The sequence below is a fragment of the Antechinus flavipes genome, chromosome 3, assembly GCF_016432865.1.
Source record: "Antechinus flavipes isolate AdamAnt ecotype Samford, QLD, Australia chromosome 3, AdamAnt_v2, whole genome shotgun sequence".
NCBI classification, from domain to species: Eukaryota; Metazoa; Chordata; class Mammalia; order Dasyuromorphia; family Dasyuridae; genus Antechinus; species Antechinus flavipes.
Window position 1 is genome coordinate 466,116,783 of NC_067400.1, and position 27,750 is coordinate 466,144,532.

Here is a 27,750-nt window from a genome sequence, read left to right on the forward strand (position 1 = left end):
TTTTTTTTTTTTTTGGTTTATTTTGCTGACCCTTGTCAGATGACTTGCTACTTTAGTCTCATACCTCAGTGATCAATAAATACAAATGTTTTTGCCTAAAATAAGAATATTACTACCTTGAAAAATGCTTTCAAATATACAAAATTATTCTAGGTTTAAAATAAGACAAAGAATACATAATATAAATTTGTTTAATAATGGATAGAATACTGGTATTAAACATGACTAGATAATTAACTGGCTATTTCACTAATTGTTTAGTATTTTGAAATAAATTGTTTTATTGAATTTCCAACATTGGACATTGCATGGAAAAGAACATTAAATACAATTATCCTTTAAAACAAGTGGTAAAATGAACACATTACAACTTGTGGAATTAGTCTGCATATTTAATGACAGATCATTAATATTTGCTTCTCAAGAAAAAAATTAACAGATTTCTCTATTTAGGCTATGGTATGAAAATAAACACAAGGTAAGACCCTCAAAGAAAGCAATAAACTAGAGACAGGCACATTCGTAAAGTTGTGAACACATTACAAAATTTTGCAAAATAATCTTTACCATCTTAAAATATAGAAGGCTTAATAAGTTCACAACATGCCAAAAGGCATCAAATTGCACAATAATTATAAATTATCACAGGTCAACAATTTCTGTCTCTGGTCTAAAAATGTAAGAAAAAATGAATTATTGGTAGGATCAATTTTCTTGAAGTTATGATTTTTTCAGTACTAAGCTGAGCCAATGTTAATTTCTCCTTTCCCACCCCCAACAGAAAGGGAAAAAAAAAAATCCTGAATGCAAAAATAACTTTTAAAAAATTTTAAATCAGAATTAAATTCTTTCAGCATTTACTTGAAACTAATAAAAGCAAATTCTCAAAAGAAGCAAAAGCTTAAAATTAAATACAATACAAAGAACAGATTAAAAAACAAAAACAAAACTCAAAACCTTTGGCATACTATAAAAGGCATGCATCAACCTGTAAATTAAAGGATATTTTCTTTCTCCCTCTGCTTGGCTTTTCAATTTAGACCTGAATTTCAAAGATTTAGATCAATATCATCAAAAAAGGCAGTAATTTTTAAAATAATTTAAACAAAATGAAACCTTTAAGCTCAATTTTGCATACCTGACAATTCAGAAATTATCTCTTGCTTATGTTCTAGAATAGCATATATTCAAAATTTTAATTGATGCTTTTAAGCCTAGAAAAATTAGTAAGTAACTATATAATTAACTGCAGATCTTCTGGAGTCATTCCAAGATATCGTTCAAGTCGTCAAAAGTTAGTTCCATTTGAATGGCCAATCAATTTCACAAATGAAATGCATAATATTCTCCAACATTTCAAACTCTTATTGTTTATTTCCTCAGAGGTAGCTCATAATTTTGTTAAGGTGATGATGAATTCTGTCTTCTTATGCTTTAGAATTGATCCATAATGTAGCTCTAGTTATTGAGATGGTTTTCCATGTTGCTGGCACAGGAACTAGTTAAATACTTTCTCCAGGGTAATATTTGACTACCTCAGTCCAATTTTACACTCTCTCCCACCTACAAGATAACCAATGCTGTGCAAAATGGACCAAAATTATTAAACCTTCCTGAGTATTAAAAAGTAAAATAACTGTATTAAACCTTCCAAAGAAATGCCTTTGGTTTCGTTTTTCCATTGAGAGTCCTTTTACCTTGAAAACACTGAAAAAAACAGTCTCCAAAATTCACAATTAAATTTAGGAGTAGACTGAGGTGGCAAAACACCATCACCATCACCATCATCACCGCCCCCCCCAATCTAAAATGCATCTCAACTGTTCAAAGAAATAACTGTCTGCTAATAATATTGAATATTTGTAAATGGCATTAAAAAGTTTTTATTAGTTAAAACAATATTATGAAAATAACTTGATTTATAAAACTAAATTAGTGAACAAATATGTATTCTATTATTTAGGACTATACAACAAGTATTTCACAAGAAAAATACTACTTCAAGTTACAAAGAACAACTAAAATGACAAAACCATATTTTTACTGACTTCACGGCAGAAACTATTCTAAACTCACTCTATGGACATTTTAAAAAACTATGAATTTTAACATTTATAATGTGATACTCAAATGCAGCTCTTTGTTAATGATGAGTTAAAGTAGCTGTAGAAGCCATCTAAAATTCTGAGTTACTTGCCTTATAATACCAATCTTGAAATTTTTTACAGCATTCTTCACTGCAGAAATCTCTCACCACGCCATCAAGTTCTTTAGTTGCTCCCTTTTTACAAAGCTGGGAACAATAGTTGCAAGTAACACATCTCAATCCTAAACGTCTTGCAAAATCTTGTTTATAAAGTAGCTTGCAGCCTGAAAGAGAACAATATTTAATATTGAACTAATCATTATAAGTATTTTCCTTTAAAAGAGAGAAGAAGAAAAAAGGTGATGAGTCATCTATAGTATTCCCGCAAAAACACAAGACAATACATTAACTACAAATGGATACAAATATTTCTGTGAATTGTTGGATTTAAGAAACTTGCAGTCTAATGTGAAAATAAGACTGAAAAATGAAAGGAATGTTAGGATGACTCCATAAACTAATTAAATTGCCCATGAATTAGGTTGTGTCTAACAAGATGTTAGGCTAACACAGAATCATATTTGGCTGCCCTTTACAATCTTTCCCCTATTTTACTAGCTCATGAATAATGTACTACAAAAGAACTCCTTCACCATCTCCTAAAGAAGCCTTTCCATTTCCTACCTCTGAGATTTTGTTTGGACTATTCTGCCAGAGCCTGTTATAAAGCCAATGTGAAATGATTTCTCTCCTCCTAAACTCCTCAAATAATGAGAGTTCATAAACCAGGGTCCCTTGAACTTCTTTTTTAAATTTTTCAACTATATTTCAAAATAGTTGGTTTTCTTTGTAATCTTATGTATGAGATATATTAGGCATTTAAGAATATTATTCAGAGAAAAGATTCCTAGGCATCATCAGACTACCAAAAAGGTCTGTGACACAAAAAAAAGGTTAGGAAGTACAGCTATATAAAGATTTTTCTTTTAGTTACCAATTTCTTATACTGATAGAAATATTTTTCTCATTAAGCTTTTTTCAACTCCTTTTTTTAACTGTGTTTTAGTCAATATTCTAAGGGCAAAGATCATGAATTATATTTATCTGTATGTTGTTCACACTGCCTTGAACAACAGTAAACAATATTTTTATGACAGAAATATTAATCAGAATCGACTATTTTTACCCAAAGGACTATGCTACTGATGAAATTTTGTCTTCTGAGATTTTAATTCTTTCTTCCCAAGTAAAAAAAGGAATAATCATTTTATATTTATCTTTCCAAAGCTCCTTTTCAGCATTTATAATTGATTTCAATTTTTGAAATTTTCCTGAAAAGATAGAAAGATCAAGTAGCAATTCCCATTTTACCGACAAGAAACCTCTGATCCAAATCTATCCAACTGCCTAAGCAATCAAACTTACTTAGCACAAAATTTACTGCAAATCACAAAATTTGCAAAGCACAAAAATTACTTTTTAATTACTCTGCTTAAAAAATATTTGACATAAAAATTACTCCAACTATTAATATGAAAGTTTATAAAAATGCCTACCTTCACTACAGAACGGCCTCTTAACTCCAGAGAAATTTACTGTTTCATGCAGAGTCTTCTCCTCTTGGCAGTATTCACAATATGTAACAATGCAATGCAACTTTTTATAATCATCGGAACATGTTTTGCTGCAGAACTGATATACTTTGTTCTAAACACAACAAAGCAAAAACAAACTTAAAATCCAAGTTATAGCTACAATATTAATTAATTAGGCTAAAAGTTGGGATTCAGAACCCTTTTAAAAAATGTTGTGAGGCAACTAGATGGTACAATGGATAGAGGGCTCGCCCTGAAGTCAGGAGTACCTGAGTTCACTCAGACCTCAGACACTTCTTAGCTATGTGACCCTGGGCAAATCACTTAACTCCAATTGCCTCAGCAAAAAAAAAAAAAAAAAAAAAAAAAGTTCTGACTCAAAGAGGACATATATTTGGACCTGTAAATTCCAAGCACCTAATTTGGTTCTCTCTACTGGCACATCAGGTATTGTTCTCCAAAATGCTCACTCCTGTTGCCTTTGAATTAAAAAGTAAAAAAACAAGCTAGAAATCTGGCTTTGCTAATAATAACATGTAGTAAGAACACAACAAAAATTTACAATTATGTAGTACTGTAAGATTGATAAGTAGTCACAGTTCTGAGAAATGGGTAATACAAATTTTCAAACCATTGATTGAAGCTTCACAATGAATATATAACTAGGTCAATATCACAAAGCTTGTTAAGGGATGAAAATAGGAATGAAACAGAGATGTACTAATTCCAGTGTTCCTGATGACCCTTTTCATTTTTGCCACCTATGGCAAAAACCTGAGTTTCTTCTCTGAGAAGAGCAGAATTCATAAGAAGGGATATATTTACTTTCTGTCACTTAAGTCACCAATTGCCATATAAAAACTCACATCCATCCAGTTGTCAACATTAAGTAACTCTCTAGTTTACCTATCTCTACCCCAGTGAAACCTAAATTACTTAAGAGCATCAATCAAGAGTTTTTTATTTTTGTGTTTGCAGAACAGGCCTTTCGGAATTTTAAGAGATCACATTATTTAATTTCATTGATGCAAGAAACTCCCAGTGTGTCAAGTAAGTCTACTGATTATATGTCAGAATCTCATCTGTACAGTTGCCTAGGACACAAGAGATGAAAGTTACCTAGCCCATGTCTTTAAAGTCAGTACATAACAGAAGCAGGATATAAACTCTGGCCTTCCTGACCAGACTGAATCAGATTATTAAGCCTCTCAGGCTCCCAATAACTATATATTAAAATCAACATAAGACAGTCATACTCTTAAGTATAATCAATGAAAGCAGAGCATGTAGCACTGAAATTCTAATAGTGAAATTAGCTAAAAACTATAACAAGATTATGCTGAATTAGTCCTGCAAAAAACAATGACTAGTACTAGTGTCCTAAAATGATATTGTGCAAGAATTAAGTATAACAACTAGTTGAGATTATAGCCTTGACAGCTTCATGAAAATGAGAATTTGTAAGGAAAAAAATTTGCCTCCTTAATAGGAAGATAAAATTGTTTTTAAAAGACAAAAGCACTTGAATTTGACAATTAAAGTAGTGAATGAAATAGATAGGTTGCCCAAAACTGACATAAGTTATGTGCCAAACACACGCAAACATATGATGCAAAAGAAAGAGGGTAGTAGTATACAATAGTAATCTGATTAATTAAATCTGACAGAGCTTTAAATGTGTTAAGCCTTCATGGCTGTAACAAAGCACCCACCTAAGAAAATTTTAAGCACTTAACTCACTTGAGAAATTCACATTTCCCTTCCCTCTACTAAAATCATCAGTAGGATACCATGACTAAAATAATATTAAATCTTCTACTAGACCAGACTCTTGGCCCTCAAGGCAAATCATACTTCATTGAATGAACTATTCCATAATAGGGAAAAAATTCAGCATTTCAACAAAGTATTATTGCATTGGAAATGCTACATCAATGCTAACTACTAGTTGTTGTTATTATTATGTTTTAAGTATTGGAGTAAGACCTGAGAAAACTAAAAGGAAGACAGCATATCTATATTTAATTACTGAGTCAAACATGCAGGTAATTTTGATAAAGAAAATTAATTCCACCATCTACAAAATTACTCATTCTAAATAAGGCTACTTTAAAACAACAACAACAACTTGCCTCCCATTCCAGTATCTCAGGTTTGGAACAAAAGGAATTTTTACAGTAACTGCATTTCAACTGAATATCACTTGGTGCTGCAAACTGACCGTTTGAGGATGACTGCATGCTTAGAGCCTGAAAAACAAATATAATAAAAATAATTTTATGTTTTAATTAAATTAATAAGGATTAATAAAATTATGTGAAATTTGTGTTTTAAAAAATATAAACTTAAAATTTATTTTATTTTTTAAAAAACACTGATATGAGGGGCAGTTAGGTGGTGCAGTAGTTAGAGCACCAGCCCTAAATTCAAGAGGATCTGAGTTCAAATCTGACCTCAGACACTTAACACGTCCTGGTTGTGTAGTTCTGGGCAAGTCACTGAACTCCAATTGATCAAAAAGAAAAAAACAAAAAAAAATATACATTGAAAAGAGTTTTTCCATATTTAAATTCAGAAACCATAGTAATTCACTGCTAAGGTAACTTAACAAATTTCTACAATCCCCCATGATAGAAATTCAGAAAATAAAATATAGAACAATTACATAACTTTCTTGAATTACTACACCAGGTAGAACTATCTCAAGCAACAAATAAATGTCATCCCAAGATGCATATGTGAATGGAATGCCAATCAAGTTAGGGAGCAAATATTAGAGTAAAGCCAAAGACTTTGGGTAAATCATGCCATAATAACGTCTATGGTGGGTTAAAATATTGCCAGATGAAATTAATTCTTTTTGACAGAATATAATTTATCAATTCATTTATACATCATTTATATGCAAGCAGTTGTTATATTTCATCTCTTGAATATCAAAGGGTTGAAAAAATAATATAAATGCATTATGCATTCCCTGGCTCAGATTTTATTCACTGTATTAAATCTTTCTGTGTTGAACATCAATACACTGGTAAAAAAAAAAAGTAAAATGTTTATTACCTACTCTAATCAAGGGAATGTGATTAAAAAGTATAAAATACACAAAACTGTCTGGTATATATGTCCCCTCAAAAAGTGGACAGAGTTTTAAACTGAACTTTCAGGTTAGTGTTCTAAAGCTCAATAAAAATAGTATTGGAGTTGTCATAGGAAAGCTGAATTGGAGAACCTAAGAGTTGATGGCACAATTACAAAAGCAACCTGTACCACGTAAATATATAAAGATTATATATAAATCAAATGTCAAACCTGAAATTTAGCCACACAACTGGAATTGCAAAAGTTGTACAATTTTCCATCAGGCATTGTGGCTTGGTACTGAGGTAAAGAATTTCGCTTACAAAAGTGACAAATGATTCCCACACCTGAGAAAGAAAAGATCCACATAAGATTTCCTTCAAATTAAGTGATGAAAATTTTTTCAAAGTTTTATAAGTTATTTTTTTTAACTCATCTATTTAAAGGTACGGGATACAGCAAGCAATATTCATTTAAAAATGAAGAAACTGAAACTCAAACACCTTAAGGGATGCGTAGCTATCAAGTGTCTGGGGGTGGAAACCTATGTCTTGGGATTCCACTCTTCCCAAGCATGTCTCCACATGGTTCTCAGAAAATAAAATCTAAAGCATCAACAATTTTGGAGACTATTTAGCCTGATAATGATTTAATAAGAAGAAAACAGTTACTATTGTATGGCATACTCTTTACAGGATTACAAGATAAAAGACTATGAAGTTAGAGAGATACTTAAGAGAATTTACCTATTTCAAGTCCCTCATTTTATATGGATGAGGAAAATGAAAAAGGATGATTTTCTCAGGGTCATGAAGCTACTAAGTTAGAATCTGAATGCAACTTTCTGTACTCAATGCTTAGTACAGTACCACACTGTCAATTAATTTTAAGGCTAGTGTCCTACATTTCATTTAAGAAAGCACAAGGAAAGAAGATATAAATACTTCAGTCTCTCCTATATATATAGAATAAAATTTTTAACCGTAAAGACAAAAAGGGAATAAAATTTTACCACTATTTTAATAAGCTGGAATTAGTTAGACCCAGGACAAACATAATTGCTATTAAGGTTTTACAATTACATTGGTATGGTTACTCTGAGTCCTCCAACACTCAAACAGACTGAGAGCTCCCTATATTTAGGAGATAATTTGCTTTAATCACGCAGCTAAACACAATGAAGAACCTTATTTATTTCTGAGGAATTCTCAAAGATTAGGTCCAGAGTAAAAGCTCTGATAGGTATTATTAAGCTAGTTGGGCTCTGAATATTAGTTCTCCTTGTCCATGGAGATTTCAAGAACAACATTTAAAATTTTGGGGGGAAGGGGTATGAAATTAGTATTTTCTTACTAAATTAACACTAATAACAATAAACTAGTTTTTAAAACATCAAAAGCTAAAGAAACAATATCCAAAGGAAACAAGAAGTAGACAGATAGGTAGATATATAGAAGTAATTTTTAAAAAAACTTAAAACTTACTTGGTGATTTTGCATATTTTGTCTTGTGTGTGTTCATGCAAGCTGTTGAACAGTATGGCTCCATATACCCATTAGGACCTATGCACTGAGTCATATCAAAAAACCGGCACTGAGTTCTACAACCAGTACAAGCTGTCAATTTGCCATATTTCTAAAACAAAACAATATATATTATTTAAGACATTAAAATAAACTCAAAGAAAATTTATTTTAAAAAATTAATCTATATTTATATTATGGCATTTTGATTGGAAACATTTATAACAGTAAGCAAATATTACTTAGATACTTAAATATTACTTAGATACATTAACAAATCAAAAAACCTTATTTAACAAAAAGCTAATAAATTCAAATTAATCTGGTTTACTTTTTTTGACTGGCTTTTTAATAACAGCTTAAATATAATGTATACAAAACAAAAGCGACAAGTAAAGAAGAACCAAGAGAACACTGTACACAACAACAAGATTATGTGATGACCAACTGTGATGGATTTGGCTCTTTTCAACAATGAGGTAATTCAAAGCAATTCCAATAGACTTGTTAGGGAAAAAGCCATCTGCATCCAAAGAGACCATTATGGAGAGTGGATGTGGATCACAGAACAGTATTTTCACTTTTCTTGTTGTTTGCTTATTTTTTTCTCTCATTTTTTCCCCCCTTTGAAAATGATTTTTCTTGAGCGGAATGATAAATATGGAAATATGTTTAGAAGAAATGCACATGTTTAATCTAGATTGGATTACTTGCTGTCCAGGGCAAGAGAGAGGAGGGGGAAGAAAAATTTAGAACACAAAGTTTTGTATGTATTTTGGAAAAATAAAAAACTATTATTACTTTAAAAAAAAAAGTCAAGACTGTCAGGAATTCAGTTTACAAGAAAACACTACTCCATAATTATGGAAACATTTGGGCATTAACTTTTTAAAAAAATAGCTTCTTCATAATTATGGATACAGATGACCAAAACCCTCAACAGTTTACAGTTATTTTAAACAAAGATACTAACTTCCAAATAAATTACCTATCTTTTAAATAGTTTTCTTCTCTATCAAATACACATCACATGCAACTTTGGATTAACAAGATAAACAAGAATTCAAAGCACTCAACTATGTGCTTATTTAGGAAGAAGAGCACATATTTCTTTGTGGCTAACAAGTTTGCAAAGGTTTGAATTCAGAAAATACGAAACATAACTGCAATCAAGGTCAATTCCCAGAAAATAAATGTAAATTTAAAAAATGAATCCCTAGATTGAACTCCAAATAATTTTTGAAGAAAGATTCTTGTCACTTTTGGGCATACTGAAAAGACTGCAATGCAATCTGTGATGACTGAAATAATAAAAGAGCTAAAATGTTTCCAAGATGTAGAAGGAATTAATTCCATTTGACAAGAACAAAAGGCATTCAAACTAATATATGTTCAAAGTACAATGAAAGATAGTTCTCAATTTTAAAAAATCCAACTTATCAATAACCACATGATGTGAGAAAAAAATGCTGAAAATCAGTCATAGAAAAATGCAAATTAAACCAAGTCTAAGTTTGCTTTAATGTCCTTTAGTGTCAATGAGGGAGAAATTGTTTTATCAAGGTTGGGAGAAAAGATTTCCAGTGAGTGGAGGAAAAAATCTAATTATTTAATTAAAAGTTAATTGATTTCATATGAAATTTAAATAAATTATTGACAAACATGCAATATTTTTATAATTTAATGAAAAATTATTTTAAAATAAAAACATACATAGTACATAAGAAGTACAAAGGAAATCAACAGACCCTTTTGAATGATGGTCAGGAAAGTTTTATTCTATTAAATTAAAAAATTTTAAAAATTAAAAAGTTTAGTTACTTTGCTAGCAAAATAAAAAATTCAGAAAGATGATGAACTTTACACTCATTATAAACCTCTATGGAAACCACACCACACCATACCATACCAAACCACACCACACACCCCCACACACACCCTATTTCCACTAATCTTTTAATTATTACAATAATAATATATAATGTTCAATACTGGAGAACATGTGTACAGCAGAACAAACGTGTAGCCATTGACAATAACATTAACAGAAATCAACAGGTCAATTCAGGTGGAGCTGTGATGGGGAGAGCAATCTGCATCCAGGAAAGGATTATCAGGACTAAATGTGGATCACAACATAGTGTTTTCATCTTTTTTTCTTGTTGTTTGCTTGCATTGTTTTTTCTCATTTTTTTTCTCCTTTTTGATCTGAATGTGTGATGATGAATGTGAAAATGTGTATAAAAGAACATTTTACACATATTGGTTTGCTTACTGTCTAGAGAAAAAGGTAGAGGTAGGAGAGGGAGAGGAATTTGGAATACATTTAGCAGGGATGAATGTTGAAAAGTCTTTCCATGTTTTGAAAATAAGGTATTATTACCAAAAAAAGAAAAAAAAAAATCAAGTAGGATGCCATATTTAAGGGAAAAAACCTGTTAATTATTTACTCTTAATTTCTTCCACTGCATATGTAACAAAAATCTTGTACATGAAAACTGAAATGGAATCATGTGATTGCAATGCTTTAGCTGAAAAACACATATTAGCAAACTAAGTTGAAAGGATTTCCTATACACAGATAAATCATATGTAGGAAACGATGTGAAGGTAAAACATCACATAAAGAAATCACAAATTACTGAAATATAGAATACTGTTAAAAAATAAATGCCATGTTCAACACGTAAAAGTAAAATCCTTTGTAGTATTCTTTTTCACATTATTTCTTATTACATTTATAAAGCCTACCTAGAGTCTAACATGTTCTACTACTCCCTACCAACACCTTATAATGTTAAAAAAAATAATAGTTTTTATATAAAAATAACATCATTCTGCAAGGGTTTCTTCAATGACTCCATAAGACACACCCATTGAAATGTCTTTGTTTTTTATTCAAAGTCTTTTTAAAAATCTAACTGTCATGCCCATACTATTTCTAAGATTAGCGGTCCACAGAATTTTTTATAAATAAGATTTTTTTATCAGTCGGCCTACAATGTACTCCTTTCAATTCTTATCCCAGTTAATTTCCTGAAAAATATAAATGCAGGTTTTTCTGATTTAACATGTGTAAGCACCAAAAATAGGAAACTATTTAAACTTTTTAACTGCTGCCTAGGGCTAACAAAAAGTCAGGCTAGTGGCACAGTGGATAGATCTGAGTTCAAATCCAACCCCTGACACTTAACACTTATTAGCTGTGTGACCCTGGGCAAGTTACTTAAAACAAAAAAAAGAAAAGAAAGAAAAAGGCGAAGTTCTGTACAGCACAGACACTTAAAGTTTATATTTAGTTAATATGGAATGTAAAGCAATTTCAACCAAAAAATTGAAGTCTTAGTCATACTGACTAAGTTTGAGGTTACTATAGTTGAGAAACTGTACTTCCCTTCATTCACTGAAGAGGTAAGGCATAACAAAGATGGGACATTGCAAATACTTCAAGACAAGGTTCTTTGCTGATTTATTTTTGTTAAACTGCTTTATTTCACCCTTTTAAAATCTTTTGTTAAAATGGATGGCTTAATGTAGGGGAAGAGATGGAGAGAAGGAGGGGAAAAGTTGGAACAGAAAGTTTCCCAAGGATCAATGTTGAAAAAATACCCATGTATATGTTTTGTATATAAAAAGCTATAATTAAAAAAAAAAGCATGGCTTACTGGAAGAAAGAAACAGGAATGGTTTAACCAAAAAGAAATTGTATAAAACCAAGAAGTAAGAATAAAAGTAAAAATAAAACCATTTTAAACAGATTCTGATAAGATCATACTGAAAAGGCAGTAGCAGAAGAATTCTTACCTCTGACTGCATAAGGAAGGAGTCCTGCATGTGGTCTCTAACCTCCTTCAGGAAGCTGGGATGACTACCTACCTGGAAAAAGATTAAAAAATTATATTTGCACTATTGATTAGAGAAATGCTAATTAAAATACTGGGGAATCACCTCACACCTCTTAGATTGGCTAAAGTAAGTAGAAAAGATAATGATAAATGTTGGAAGAGATGTGGGAAAATTGGGATACTAATGCATTGCTGGTGGAGTTATTAAATAATCTAAGAGCAATTAGGAATTATGCCCAAAGAGATATAAAACTATTCATATCCTTTGATCCCAACAGTGTCATATCACTACTTGGTCTGTATCCCAAAGAGATCATCAAAAAGAGGGAAAAAGGACCATATATGCAAATATGTTTGTAGCAGCTCTTTTAATGGTCAAAGAAACTAGAAATTGAATGACTGCCCAAAAATTGAGGAAAGAATGAATAAGTCGTAGTATATGAATATAATGGATTATTACTATTTTATAAAAAACGATGAGCAGGATAATTTCAGAAAAGCCTGGACTTACAACAACTGATGCTGAGTGAGGTGAACTTAAATATTATGAGAACACTACACGTAATAATACCAAGATTGTACGATTATGAACTGTGTGTATACTTAGCCCTTCTAAGTAATACAGCTATCCAAGACAATTCCAGTAGACTTGGAATGGAAAATGCCATCCACAACCAGAGAAAAGAACTATGTAGAGTGAATACATATAAATCTTACTGGTTTTACTTTTTCTTTTTTGTGATTTTTCTTTTTGTTCTAATTTTTCTTTCATAACAAAACTAATATGAAAACATAGTTAAAGTAACTGTTCACGTATAACATATCAGATTGAGATCTTGGGGAAGGAAAGGAGAAGAGGGAGGAAGGGAAAAAAAACATTTTGAACTCAAAATCTCACAAAAGTGAATATTGAAAACTAACTTTACATGGAATTGGAAAAGAATACTTTTAGATGAAGATATTACGTTTGGCAAAAATTTGAATAATTCTCCCTTACCAAATAAAGAAATAAATCCAGAATAAAAGAAATTAAGTCGGAAAGAAACAGAAATGAAAAATAGGTAACTTTCAAATTATACTCTAAATTTCCTTTAACATGTCTCTCACTCTCAGTCATTACCCATTAGTTTATATTTGGAAAATTCCAACTTTAATTATTAGCCTGAAGAAAAAAATGAGGTATCACTTAATATCTCTTAGATTAGCCAAGAAGAAAGGAAAAGACAATGTTACATGTTAAAGGGGATGTGGAAAAACTGGGGCACTAATGTATTATTGGAGGAGTTGTAAAATGATCCAACCACTGAAGAACAATGTGAAACTATGTCTAAAGGGCTATCAAACTGTGCATATCCTTTGATTCAGCACTGTCTCTACTAGGTCTATATTCCAAAAAGATTATAAAAAAGGAGAAAAGACCAATATATGCAAAAATATTTGTACCGGCCTTTTTTTTTTAGTGGCAAGGACATTAAGTGGATTCCCATCAGTTAGAGAATAGTTGAGTAAATTATGGTATATGAATATAATAGAATGGTACTGTTTTATAAGAATGATGAGCAGGCTGATTTCGGAAACGCCCAAAAATATTTACATGAATGAATGTTATGTGAATTTTAATAGAGCCAAAAGAATATTGTATACATCAAAAACAAGGTTATCAAAAGAAATGCAAATCAAGACAGCTCTAGGGTACCACTTCACACCTTTGAGATTGGCTAAGTGACAGGAAAATATGACAGGTAAAGTTAAGAGAAGATCCAATTATTCTGAAGATCATTTGGAACTCTGCCCAAAGTGACACCAAAATGTGCATACCCTTTGATCCAGCATTGTCTCTACTGGGTCTGATCATAAAAAAGGGAAAAGAACCCACATGTGAAAAAATATTTGTAGCAGTCCTTTTTGTAATGACAAGGAAGTGGAAATTGAATGGATGCTCATCAGGTGAGGAATGACAGAATGAACTATGAATAAATTGTGAACATAATAAAATATTATTCTACAAGAGGCAATGAGTAGGGTGAAACCCTGAAAAGAGTGAACTGATAAATTGATGCTAAGTGAGATGATTAGGATCAAGAGAACATTGTACACAGCAACAAGATTATGAAATTATCAACTGTGATGGATTTGGCTCTTTTCAACAATGCAGTGATTCAAAGCAATTTTGATAAACTTGGAATGGAAAATGCCAAAAAACATTCAGAGAGAACCATGGAGACTAAATGTAGATTTAAACATAGCATTTTCACCTTTTTAGTCATTTATCCCTTTTTGGTCTTATTTTTCTTATATATTGGCAATATGTTTAGGGGAATTGTACTTATTTATCCTATTATCAGATTGCTTGCTTTCTTGGGGAGAGGGAAGATGAAGGAGAAAAATATGGAACACAAAGTCTTACAAAAATGAATGTTGAAAATCTGAAAAAAAATTCACTATGATATCAACAGGCCCATATGTTTTGGTCCAAAGATTCTAAAACTATGAACATACTCTGAGAAAGCAAGTGACAAAAAGAGAGATCCCCACATACATTTGTGCAGATAGAATTCACTTGCAACTAAAAAACAAGAGTGTTGAGGGAAAAGGAAGATGAGAAAAAAGTAGAAAGGTAACCTAGATAAGTAAAGTCAAAAAGGATAAGGCTTAGTGTTAAAGCTCTTTTTTAAAATTTCAACTATGCTACATGTGTCTCAATTATCTGCCATAAAGGATATGAATTTATCTATGAGACTTCCTTTACCTAAAAGTTGATCTAAAAAACACATCCCTGGGAAAAAAACATATTGATTTGTGATTATTATTTGTAATCACAACTTTAATCTCTAAGTCACTTCAACTTCCCTATTTTTGTACTTTCATTTTATAAAATTACAGCATTATATAGAAGTCTTTGCTCTTGAAAAAAATGGCAATTTAATTCAGCTTTATATAATTATAATTTAGCTTTATAAACCCCAATTTACTTACCCTATCACACCACAGGTAAACTATCTGATAGAATAGATTATTTGATGATCTATATAATGGAAAACTACAGAAAAGGCAAAGGACATAATAAAGGAGATAATTATTTTTCCTTCAATTAAAAACTCTCAGTAACACAACTCAAATATTATCCTTAAAAACTCGTCTCCGAAATAACTTAAAACTCTTTACTAGTCATTTTCCCTACTATTCCCAATTAGATTGTCCCTTAATCATTCTTCATTTGGCTATAAGAATTCTTAAGGCTACTCCTAAAGCAGCTTTATCTACAAATCCTTCATGATCTAAGTGATTTCCAACCAAATAAAAATGTAAATAATAGAACTATCTTCTTCCACAGATAACTGTCTAAACCATTGGCAATTAAAACACTAGTAAACAGTGATTCAGATTTTTTTACTTTTTAAATAATACATGGTCTTTGTCTTCATCCAGATCTTAGATGACCTCCAAGGTCATTAGAGGTCTTTAATCAAAAGCTAGATATCCACTTTTATGTATTATAAAGTCTATTATGTAGAGAATTTTAGTTAAGGAACAGTCACTGAGATTCCTCCTGACACTGAAATTTGTGATCTTTTAGTTTTATTAAGCCTAACTTTTTAAAAAGAAAAAAATTTTCAAAACTTCGTTAAGGACTCACTTTGGATATTTATACTAAAGAGCATAATGAAAATAATACTAAATTGAAAATAGGATCTCAGACAGTTTCCAAAATAAACCTTATGACTAGAAATAAAAGATGTCATTTTATTTCACACATATTTTTAAAATTAAAACTATTTTTATTAAAGCAATTACCTGTTTGTATTCACTGACACAGCTTTGGCAACAAAATCTTTTCTGCTGGCCATCGATAATAAGGACGTTGTTGCCAGCACCTTTGCTAGGCAAATATTCTCCACACTGTTCACAGCAATTCATTATTAAGCCATTTGCCATTCTATATCTATTAAAGCAGTGGTCACTACAGAGCTTATGAGTCATGTTTTTAAAGCTTACTTCATGGCGAATCTAAAAGGAAAAATGAAATACAGGATTAATGGTGACACTAGAATAAAAAAATTAGATATCATTATGTAAAAACAAAAGCTTTAACTCCCCTGCAGGAAGGGAAAGTCAAAGTAGATTTGATCTAGATTTTCTGAAGTAATTTTTTAAAAATTTAATTCAATCCCATTTTAGAGATAAAAAAGTGAGCCCTCCTCAAAATAAAGTTAATATGGCGATAATGGCAAGACTAGTTGACTTCCATTTTCAAAAAATAGAAAACTGGCAGCCAATTAGCTTTGAAGGAAGCTTGCCCAAGAAGAACAATGGATCAAGAATTCTTAAAAAAAAAAAAAAAAAGAAATTCAAAGATTTAAAAACAAACACTAACCTAACAAAGTGAACTTCCATGTACAAAGATTTTTACATACACTTTAAAGGAATAAAAATATCTTAAAATGCTTGATCATACTCCCCCCCACCTCAATTCTAAATAATATTATTACTTAATTTCTCTCCTATTACCTTGTTGCCAACCTATTCTTAATTTACTCTTACAAATAAGGAAGGGAGATGTAAATGTGTAGAAAGAAATGTGTAGAGACATGCGGAAGAAGACCAGAGACTTTAATAAATTCACTCCTACTCAAAAACTACCCAAATAAAAAATATAAAATTTATATATTTTAACTAGAAAAAAGTAAAATCCATTCCAACCAAATAGATTTCAGCTGTACTGTATACTTATCTATCTTCAATTCTTTCTTCAAATGCCATCAAGAGTATCTTGCCAACCGAATTTAAAAAAAAAAAAAAAACTAGTATACACTAATATAAAAAACAAAGCTTAAACAATTATCATTAATAAACATATAGAATACAAACCTCCGTTAGTTTGCCACAAATTGTGCATCTTGATTTATTTAAGACTCCTTTTGAAGGATTCTGTTTGTCTTCATAGAGTGACAAGCATGAAGTACTACAGAATTCCTGGAAGGATTCACTTGAATCCACTTGGGCAACAATGGTACCTTTCATTGTTGTTATGTCTCTAAAAGAAAAAAAAAAAAAAGGTGGAAAAATCACATTTTAATAAATCTTTTTTTTTTAATTATTGAATCCTTACTACCCTCAAATGTATATTTATACAGACTCAACCAAATTCTAAAGAATGGAAGTCCCAGTAGGAGGTTATATGGAAGGATGCAGTAAAAAGACAACTTTAAGATGCTTTTGGTACTAAGAAAAGATATTAGGGTCAATTACAAATATATGTGAACATGTGCCAAGCTACCATCTAGTCTCGTAAGACTATGATTCAAGGTAAGAGAGAATATATTCCAGTCTGTAAAAATTCCACTAAGCAAACAACAAATCAATAAACCTCAGACTAGAATCAGAAAATTATATAAGAATAGGTCCAAAAATAAATTCATTTTAAGGTTTTATCTCAATTGTAGGTATGATATAGTACAATACAGCATTCAAGTTGGAAAAAATAAGAAACATTTGTAAGTTGTCAGGTACCAGTGCTAAATGCTAAATTATTATCCCATTTGATCCAAAACCTTGGGAGGTAGGTGCTAATATTATCCCCATTTTACAGGTGAAGAAACTGAAGCATGCAGAGATTATCATGTCCAGGGACATACAGATAATAAAGTGTTGGAGGTCAAATAGTCTAGGCCTGGAATTCTATCTACAGTACTAGGCAGTGACCTCATGTTGTGATTAAAAACAAAAAGTGATAAAATGTATAGCCAGAAGGGAAATTTGAGATCAATTCTGAACCCAAGCTCTCTCATTTTAAGGTGGGGAATTAAATCTCAAGGTTAGATGGTTTACCTAAGGCCCCAAAGATAAATGATTTTCCATCAGATTTTTTTTTTCAAATACAACTTGCTAGTCAGCAGATGCTTAGAGAAATCAGCAACTAAATGTCTTCTAAACTACACAGGATTAAAAAATAACTTTATTCACCTAGAAATGGACAGGAAGATCCTCCCCCTTATCTGAATGGTTATTACACAATCTTTTTGCCAAAGCTATTAAGTGGCAAGGCAAGACTGATCCCAATTCAGAAAAAAATTTATAGAAATAGAAAGTGAAAATCACTTAAAGCAAATTTCTCAAAACAAAATCAAATTCACTTTATGATTTATTCAATTTTTTAAAAATAAATAAAAATCCAAGTACATTCCTCCAATATGCTTTTTGATACTAAAAAAAATTTTCATTAATAAAAATATAATCCTAAATAGCTATAAAATTTCATTTACTACGAAGAATTCACTTCACTCAACTAGGAACACAAACACCGCCAACTATTAGACAAGAACTACCATCCTCCCAAATTCTAAAGCCTTCTGTCTAAAGCAGCTTAAGGACCAAACTCCCCAGAAGCCCTTCTGACTGTGTAACTCTTCAAATATGTGTTAAACTTTAGGAAAAAACAAGAGAGCAATGGAAGACATAAAAATGGATAATTACAATTACATTAAGTGAAAAAGGGTTTTGTACAAATAACGTACCTAAATTAGAAAGCAAGCAAAAATTTAGGGGAAAAAATTTTATATATATTTTCCCAGATAAAGATCTCATATTTCATCCATATTGAGAACTTGTCAAATTTGTAATAATGAATCATTCCCCAATTAATGAATGGTCATATGAACAGTTTTACGATGAAGTCAAAACTAGATGTATCATGGGAAAAAATGCTCTAAATCATGACTGAAAAGAAAAATGAAAATTAAAACAACTTGAGGTATAAACTTACATCAATCAATCTGGTTGGCTAAAATGACAACTACTGGAAGGGATTGTCAGAAAAAAATTGGACACTAAGAATATATTGGTGGAACTATGAACTGATCCAACCATTTTAGAGAGCAAAATGTGTAGACCCAGCAATACCACTATTAGATCTATTTCTAAAAGTGATCAGCAACTGTAATGGATTTGGCTGTTTTCAACAATGAGGTGATTCAGGCCACTTTCCAACAGACTTATGATAGAGAAAACCATCTGCATCTAGAACTATGGAGACTGAATGTGGATCACAACGTAGTATTTTCACCTTTTTTTGTTGCTGTTTGCTTGCTTGTTTTTTTTTCCTCTTTTTTTCCTTTTTGATCTGATTTTTCTTGTGCAGCATGATAAATGTGGAAATATATTTAGAAGAATTGCACATGTTTAACCTATATTGGATTTCTTGCTGTCTAGGGGAGGGGTGAGGGAGAGAAGGAAGGAGAAAAATATGGAACACAAGGTTTTGCAAGGGTGAATGTTGAAAACTATCTTTGCATGTATTTTGAAAAATAAAGAGGTATTATAAAAAAATTAAGTTGATCAAAAAAAAAAAAAAGAAAAATAACCTCTAGGTTCTAACATTCACATAGCTCTTTTTGTAACAGCAAAAAAATTGGAAATTAAGGGAATGTCCATCAATTAGGAACTGCCTAACTAAGCTGTGATGATTGTGATGGAATACTGTACTAGAAGAAATGATTGCCTTTAGAATAACAAATTGACTTTAGAAAGACATGGAAAGACTTGCATGAAATAATGAAGAGTGAAATGAACAGAATTAAGAGTAATAGTAACATTATTCAAAGAATTGAAGTAAGCTATTATGAGTATTATAAATATTCAAGTCAAGTATAAAAGATCTGTGAAAGAAAAGACTATCTACTTCCAGAGAAAGAACAGATAAATTTAAGTATGCATAATATATCCATCTTTCTACCTATCTTATGTCAAATGACAGCTTTCTCTAACACACAGTGGGGCAGGAGAAAGGAAGATAGTTTGAAACTTAAAATGTAACCAAAAAAAAAAAATTTAATTTTAAAAAGGTCAGGAGCAAGCAGAAATTGGTGAGCAATAAAAACACAAGTACAATAACTTTGTTGTCCTCCCCCCAAAAAATGTCCTACTCACCTATATGTTCAGTAAAAAAATAAAGTTAAAGATATCTCTTACTTTTTGCACATGACGCAGAGTTTCTTTGGAGCAGGCTTGTGTGAGAATGAGGAAAGACAAGAAGTAGAACAAAACAGATGAGCAGATCCTTTTCGTTGATAGGCAGTTTGTCCCTTTTGCAAAGGTTTTTTGCAGTTTGCACAAGTAACTTTAACTGGTTTAGTAGGTTGCTGTTGTGAAGGAGGCTGGAAAATCTGCTTAGGAAGTGAGGCCACTGGTGACAAAGAATCCACCCCAGGTTGCTTCTGATTTCGAGGAAATGAAGCTGACTGGGAGATCCAGGAATCTTAAAGACATAATACATATACAAGAATAACTAAAATTAAGTTTCAATCAAATTTGAATACCATAATAATATTTGTAAGTGCTCCCCAAACTGCAATATTTAAGTTAAAATTCTACTTCATAAAATTATTTTTATTCTGAATGACAAACTGAATGACAAATTAATTATGCATGTTAATCAAAAAAAGATATATCTGCAATTCTAAAGCAATGCTTTCTATGAATAATCAACATTTAGAGGGACAGCTAGATGAGGTAATGGATAAAGCACCAGCCCTGAAGTCAGGAGGACCTGGGTTCAAACTCAGTCTCAGATACTTAACACTTACTAGCTGTGTGACCCTGGGCAAGTCACTTAACCCCAAGTACCTTGCAAGGAAAAAAAAACAAAAAACAAGATTTAGGTTGTTTAACTGAGAATCCCACACTACAACCAGATAATAATCATGGAAAGCAAAATTGACAAGGATCTCAGGAATCTTTTAATCCAAATCCCTCATTTTATAATTTAGAAAATGAAGGCCTTGAAAGAACTTTTGGTTTTTTCCCCCATGAAAATCTTTAGAAAATACACTTTCCTGACTTCTAAGGTTATTCTGTGCTATCAACAAAGTATATAACATGAAACATAGCATTAAATGACTTAGTTTATTACATATTGGAATGTCAATAAATACTTCCTCTACTACTTCCCAACCAAAAAACATTTTAACTGTACTAAAGTACTTTCAACTTGAAACACTGATCAAGATTATGGAATTTGGTTACCAATGGGTGTTCTCCCTCCCTTGACTACTCACAAAGTATAAAATTGTTATTCTGCCCCACTCATTAACTCACACCAATGGTAAAACTTTCTGGCAGCTTACTTCTTTCATCCCTCTTTAAATCTACTGGCCACTGTTACTGCCAACACATCCAAGATCTGTCTGCCAATCAACACTTCGGCAGTTTAAGTTATTTCTCTTCTTCATACTTCTCTGTTAACACTTTTTTCTCTTACAGTTTCTCCAGCACATCTACCTGAGGGCTTTTTTTTTTTTAATGGCTATCTTTTTATAGATATCACCACTCAACAAAAAGACTCCTTTCTAACAGACAAACTGACCACAGATTCTTAGGTGCAATCTTCTCGTCTTCTTGGTTGTATCATTGATGGGTGCTCAAATGTTGCTTCTTTGTTTTACACACACACACATGCATGCATGCATGCCTGTGGTTGAGGGATTGAGGAGTAAAGGAAGATTCCAAATAGCATAGAAAAGAGAAAAGATAAGTAAATTCTGAGTTCTGGGACATACTGAAGGTCCAAGAACTCTAGATAGCTGACTCATCAATGACTGGCAAATTTTTACTGGCATTTTGATAACATAAATTACAAATACTGTTTATAAGGTAAAAAGTTTATAATCTAGAATTATAATTAAATTCTCATATTCTCAATTTTTTATCAAATTTTTTAATTTAACAACAAAAAAGCTATTAATCATTTATCATATATTTGTGCAAATATAGAGAGAGGAATTGCACATGTTTAACATATATTGGATTACTTGCCAACTGGGGGAGGAGGGAAGGAGAGGGAAAAAAATTAGAACACAGGATTTTGTAGGGCTAAGTATCAAAAATTATCCATGTATATACTTTCAAAATAAAAAGCATAATTAAAAAGATTTAATAATAGATCCAAAAAAATAAAATAAATCAAGCAACTTAAGTCTTAGAGGAACCAGGTGATTTAATGCACAGAACTAGGGTTTAAATAGAAATGTCAGAAGCAAAATGAATTTATCATGATGCTTCTCATTTTCCCCTAACATTATACTTATTTGAACACATGATCCACCAATTAGATTTTACTTGAAAACAAAACTTCAGTCATTTTTCAATTTTGTGTTTCTTCCAGTGTTCAATTAAGTCTCTTGAACTCAGTAGATATTTTATATTCCTAATAATAACTCTAATAGTTATATAGTGCATTCATGTTTACAAAATATGCTGTGTGTGTTTCATACATATACACATACAATCTTTTCTCTTTGTGTGAGTTTTTATTCTTATAAAAATCCCTATAATAACCCTGAGATTTAAGTACAACAAGTATCATCTTCATCTATAAAATGAAGAAAAAACTAAGGCAAGTAAAGGCTAACAATGTTTGTTGCATTGAATATTTGAGTTAGAACTTCATAATTTTCAATGTATTTCCCTTTGCTTTTTGTATCTTGTGTATGATTGTATCTCTCTGAAATATAATAGATGTTTTAAAAAGTCACTGTTGACTGACTAGGCCCTCTTCTATATAAAGCCTTTCAAATAACAATAGCTTTTATATTTTACTAAAAAAAAAAAAAAAAGTACTATCATATGATCAACTTTCACAGACTTGGCTCTTTTCAGCAATGAAGTGACTCAAGCCAATTCCAATATGATGGAAAGAGCCATTTCCATCTTTTTCATCTTTTTTGTCATCATTTGCTTGCTAGTTTTTTTCTTATTTTTTTCTCCTTTTTATCTCATTTTTCTTAAATAGCATGATAAATGTGGAAATAAGTTTAGTAGAATAGCAAGTGTTTAACTGATATTAGATTACTTGCTAAGGGAGGGGGAAGATTTGGAACACAAGGTTTTGCAACAAAGTTGAAAACTACTTTTGCCTGTAGTTTGAAAAATAAAAAAATTATGAATGAATAAATAAATGAATGAATGTGCTATAATAGTTTTATTGAGGGATGCAGGAGAGGGAGGATGAGGTTTCAGAAAAATTAGTTATTAATGTAATACTTTACAAAGATTTAAAAGTTGTAAAGAATCTATTTTTCTTATGGTATTATTTTGTAGAAATTCATAGAAATAATTACGATACAAGACAATAAACAAAAATATTCTCATTGTTTTCAATTAAATTCAGCAGTTCATTCTTTGTACATATCCTATTTTGAGTAACTGAGTTTAAAGTCTGAATGACCAAAGAAATTTTATTCTCTGAAAAACTAAATGATTAAACAATCTATTTATAAATTCAGGATGGATTAGTGCTGGAAGAGGTCTTGGAAATAATTCAAAACAGGTCCTTAAACTTTTAGCTGAGGAAACTGAGCCAGAAAACTAAGTATATAAAGTTACTAAATTAAGACTACACTCAGGTCTCCTGGCTGAATCCAGTTACTCATTCTACTATGCAGCATTGTTACTGACTCAGAAAAATCAGAATTTTCTACAATGCAATGACTTTTTAAGAAATGGGTCCTTTAGTTATATTTTCTGGAGAAAGGAGTAGCTGTGTGACTTAGTTGTAATACCACCTACAAGGTCAAGGAAAAGACTAAAGAGAAACTCAAGGTCTTATTCTAAAACTTAGGATTCCATATACTATCCTCTTTGCATAAAGTAATAAGATGTAATAAGATTCTTTTTTTGTATACCACAGGACAATTCAAGACAAAAAAAATTTCAATATATTACTTGAGTGCTACCTATGTTAACATACCTTGACATCTAAAATGAACTTCTTAAAACTTTCTTGATCAGTAATGTCTCAGAGTATACATTATAGCACACAAAAAAGGTTCATGGCAATAGCATGCAATCACTTCAAGTAATTACCTTGAAGGTAATGACTTGAAGGTACCACCAATATTATTTTATTTTTGAACTCAATATATTAAAAAATGTTACTAACATCTAATATTAACAACTAATAAAGCCAAAACGTTTCTGGTTAAATGTTAAAAATATATAAAAATTTTGCTGCTCCTTAAACTCAAAAAGCTTATTCCTTTCTTGAGGATGGTTGTCTTCTGTGATTCTATCCAAGTCATTAAATTTTCTAATAAGACTCCTCTACCTAAAAAGATTAGCACCTCTCTGTAATATCTGTTCTTGAGGGTTGCTTAGAATACTGAAAATTAGAAAGCCCAGGGTCACACATACAATTTGTGACAGAGAAAGTACTTGAACCCTTGTCTTCCTTTTTGGGAATCTGATTCTATAGATGTCTGAAAAACAAACAAATTAAGCGCAGACTACATTTTACTGGAAAATTTTGCTTTACTTGAAAATTGAGTTAAGAGTTCTCTACAATGCTACCATAAAGAGGATTATCATTTTAATGAACTTTTTTTAAAATTCATACTTTAATTATTCAACATATTCATCATTTATTTTATGAAATGATACAAAAGAGAACCAGGAAAAAAAATACTACAATGCAAATGGAAAGAACAACCAAGTCAAAACTGAATACTGTGAATACAGTTTGAACAAGTGTGACTTAGAAAAGAAATATCAGAATCCAGCTCCCTGTTTCTTGAAGAGAAAATATGGGAGAGGAATATTACATATGAGACATGGTTGATGAGTTGGCAATTTTTAAGGAACATTTTTTTCTTCTTTTTAAATTCTCCTATATATGTTCAGAACTTCTGGAAGGGAGAACGAAAGGAAGTAATAGGAAATATAGGCAACACAAAAAAGAGAAAAAAATTAAATCTGCACCTTCTATTTCATCAAAAAGTGGAGGGCAAGCTAGTTAGGTACTACTACATAAATACACTATATAAATAATTGACCAAATGAGAGGGAAAATCAATTTTATGCATAACAGTAATTATTGGGTGTGACTATAAAACAGTAAGACTCACATACCCAAAATAAGGAACTACAAAAAGAATTCATAAACATAATTGAACTGGGGCAGCTAGGTGGCGCTGTGGATAGAGCACCAACCCTGATCAGGAGGACAAATTTGGTTTCAAACGCTTAACACTTCCTAGCTGCGTGACCCTGGGCAAGTCACTTAACCCCAATTGCTTAGCAAAAAAAAAAAATTGCGTACGTGTGTGTATGTATAAATTGAGCTGTTAGTAGATTTTCCCCGTTTAACAAAGAATGCTTTCTTAAGTTGTTTTTTTGTATCGTAGGAAAGATCTAACATCTTTAAAGTAATATGAAACCATCTTCCCATACTAAGACTCAAAAAGAACAAGATCATTTTTATTAAATATTACTTTTCCCCCCTCAATTATTATATTAATGAGGGGACAGTTATGTGACTTATATTTAATGTAAGGACTGTTTTTTGTCCTAATGTTAACATGAATTATTCACATACTTTTACAACTCATAAAGATAGGGAATTAAAATTTTTCATGCAGACTCCAACACACAAACTTGTTTTTCTTATTTCACCTTCACTTTATTTGGATAATTTATATTCAATGGCCAAGGGAAGCCATTCCATCTCTCAAGCGACAACAAAGTTCCAATTTAAGCAAGCATTTCTTTAAACTCTTCCTAGGTAAAAATAATTGAATTCCTTTCCTCTGATTTAGATTCAAGCAAAAGAAAACAAAACAAACAAAAAACTAATCAACCATTCTAAATAGAATATTGTTGTCCCTGCTGATAATCATCATTATATAATCATTCATAAAACATCAACACTGACTTAGTTATGCCTTTTATTTTCTTATTCCTAAAATCTAAAGAGATGATCATTAGGGAAAATAGATACAAAGATTGTCCAAAGGAGAAAGACTCTCCTTTTTTCTTTTCCTATTTTCCACTGACGTAAACTTGGAGCTACTTGATTTGGAAGCAAACTTTCAAAAAATTATTTGCCTTCTTTCAAAATGTAGTAACAATATAACATTAAGGAGAAATTTTCAGTCTAAGAGTAAAAAACAAGAAAGCAAATATAAATACAACAGCCAAAAATAAGCACTTTTTCCTTCAAGTGTTCTATCCAAAGACCCCTTTATTTGGACATGAAAACAAAAATATTGACAAACTATTATGTTGAGTCGAAGATATGATTTCTGAAGTGAAACACTTTAGACATAAATGTTTTCTGATACACACAATTGGTAAAGTTTTTGAAGATAGGCGGTATTGTATTTATTCTCATTTACTAAAGCTGAATTTTAAATAAATTACTGAAAAGTTCAAATTTCTTTCATATTCTAAAAAGAAAGAAAAAGCACTAATTTTGGTAAATGTAAAATCAACGTTAATTTAAAAGTAAAGAACCTACAAAACTAAAAGAAGAAATCCAAATCAAGTAATTATAGATGAGAAACTACAAATGCATGCCATCAAAATTCACGCTTACCAGGATTATGATGAGTTGCAGATTCCCCATTCTGAAAAACGTCTCCTGCCACATTCATTCTACCAGGATTAAAAGGTCCTACTCCAGTCTTGGTCTGTGAAGTTAAAGATGGGGTGTATGTTTGTATATTAACACCAAAATTACTTGACTGCAGTCCGTTAGAGACATCTCCCAAGTTGGTATTCTGCAGTGATGTTACATGTGTAATCATTAAGTTCATATCACGCCCATCAGTATTTTCTAATTGGCCATCATTCACTGAGCTTACACCTGTTTCTAATGTAGTAACATTAGCAATCTGAATTTCAGAGTCTGGTTCTGTGGTGATACCACTATTACCCATTCCTGCATTTACCTTACTTCTTGAAAAACTGGAAGCTGAGAAATCCAAATCATTGGTTCTGTTTTTAGTCTCAGGAAGTCTCCGTTCAATAAAACTGGAAGCATTTTTTTCTTGCCCTTGATTTGTTTCAATGTCCTCTTCATCATCAATAATAATTGTCTCACTTATACTTCCTTTTTGAGAAGTCAAATCTTTTGAAGAAGAAAGTTTAGAATCACTTCCTTGTTGCTCTTCATTTTTTGATGATGAAAATGTGATGTTTCTTTGATCAGATACCACAGGGGCAGCAGTTGTTGGGGGTTGTATTGGTTCAATAAAAACAACATCATCATCATCTTCTATTGATGTGTTCTGAAACTTATTAGATCTAGAAACTAAAGAATTAGTTGGACCTCCAAATGAATTTCCTACATTTGTGAGACTAGTTGCCATGGCTGTAGTCCCTAATAAAACAGGAGTCTGTTCCGTCAATTCTAATCCTCCCACTGAACTTGAGTCCATTCCAGATGACCCTGTTGGGAAGAGTAAGGAAGGAGAAAAAGATAATACACTTCAGTTCAACAAAACAATAGTTTTCTTTTTAAACAAACATTACAAAATGCCAAGAATTAAACCAAGTTTTTTCTAAATTATGTTGACCCAAAGGAAAAAATTACACTCAGTATTATGCATAAATCCTGTATATCATATTCTTTTGGGTTCTTCTTTGTAAAATCCACCTATTTCTCAAGCCATTCTCCAATTGATAAATGGTCAAAGGATATGAACAGACAATTTTCAGATGAAAAAATTGAAACTATTTCTATGAAAAAGTGCTCCAAATCACTATCAGAGAAATGCAAATTAAGACAACTTAGAGATACCACTATACAATTTTCAGATTTGCAAAGATGACAGGAAAAGATAATGAAG

The 27,750-nt window shown here is 31.2% G+C and overlaps 1 protein-coding gene across 3 annotated transcripts in view; it reads right to left on the reverse strand.

Annotated features, from left to right (window-relative positions):
• The window catches only part of ZMYM2 (zinc finger MYM-type containing 2), a 78,051-nt gene that overhangs the window by 24,194 nt on the left and 26,107 nt on the right, over positions 1 to 27,750 (reverse strand). For 2 of the 3 annotated variants that reach the window (XM_051986609.1, XM_051986607.1), the window contains exons 2-11: positions 26,496 to 27,350; positions 20,099 to 20,384; positions 17,000 to 17,165; positions 15,926 to 16,138; positions 12,090 to 12,161; positions 8,247 to 8,397; positions 6,994 to 7,109; positions 5,814 to 5,930; positions 3,643 to 3,793; positions 2,198 to 2,370 (exon numbers count right to left, since the gene is read on the reverse strand). In XM_051986609.1, the coding sequence (XP_051842569.1) occupies positions 2,198 to 2,370; positions 3,643 to 3,793; positions 5,814 to 5,930; positions 6,994 to 7,109; positions 8,247 to 8,397; positions 12,090 to 12,161; positions 15,926 to 16,138; positions 17,000 to 17,165; positions 20,099 to 20,384; positions 26,496 to 27,350 (2,300 nt within the window). The remainder of the gene's footprint in view (positions 1 to 2,197; positions 2,371 to 3,642; positions 3,794 to 5,813; positions 5,931 to 6,993; positions 7,110 to 8,246; positions 8,398 to 12,089; positions 12,162 to 15,925; positions 16,139 to 16,999; positions 17,166 to 20,098; positions 20,385 to 26,495; positions 27,351 to 27,750) is intronic. The other variant, XM_051986610.1, reaches the window with a different exon arrangement.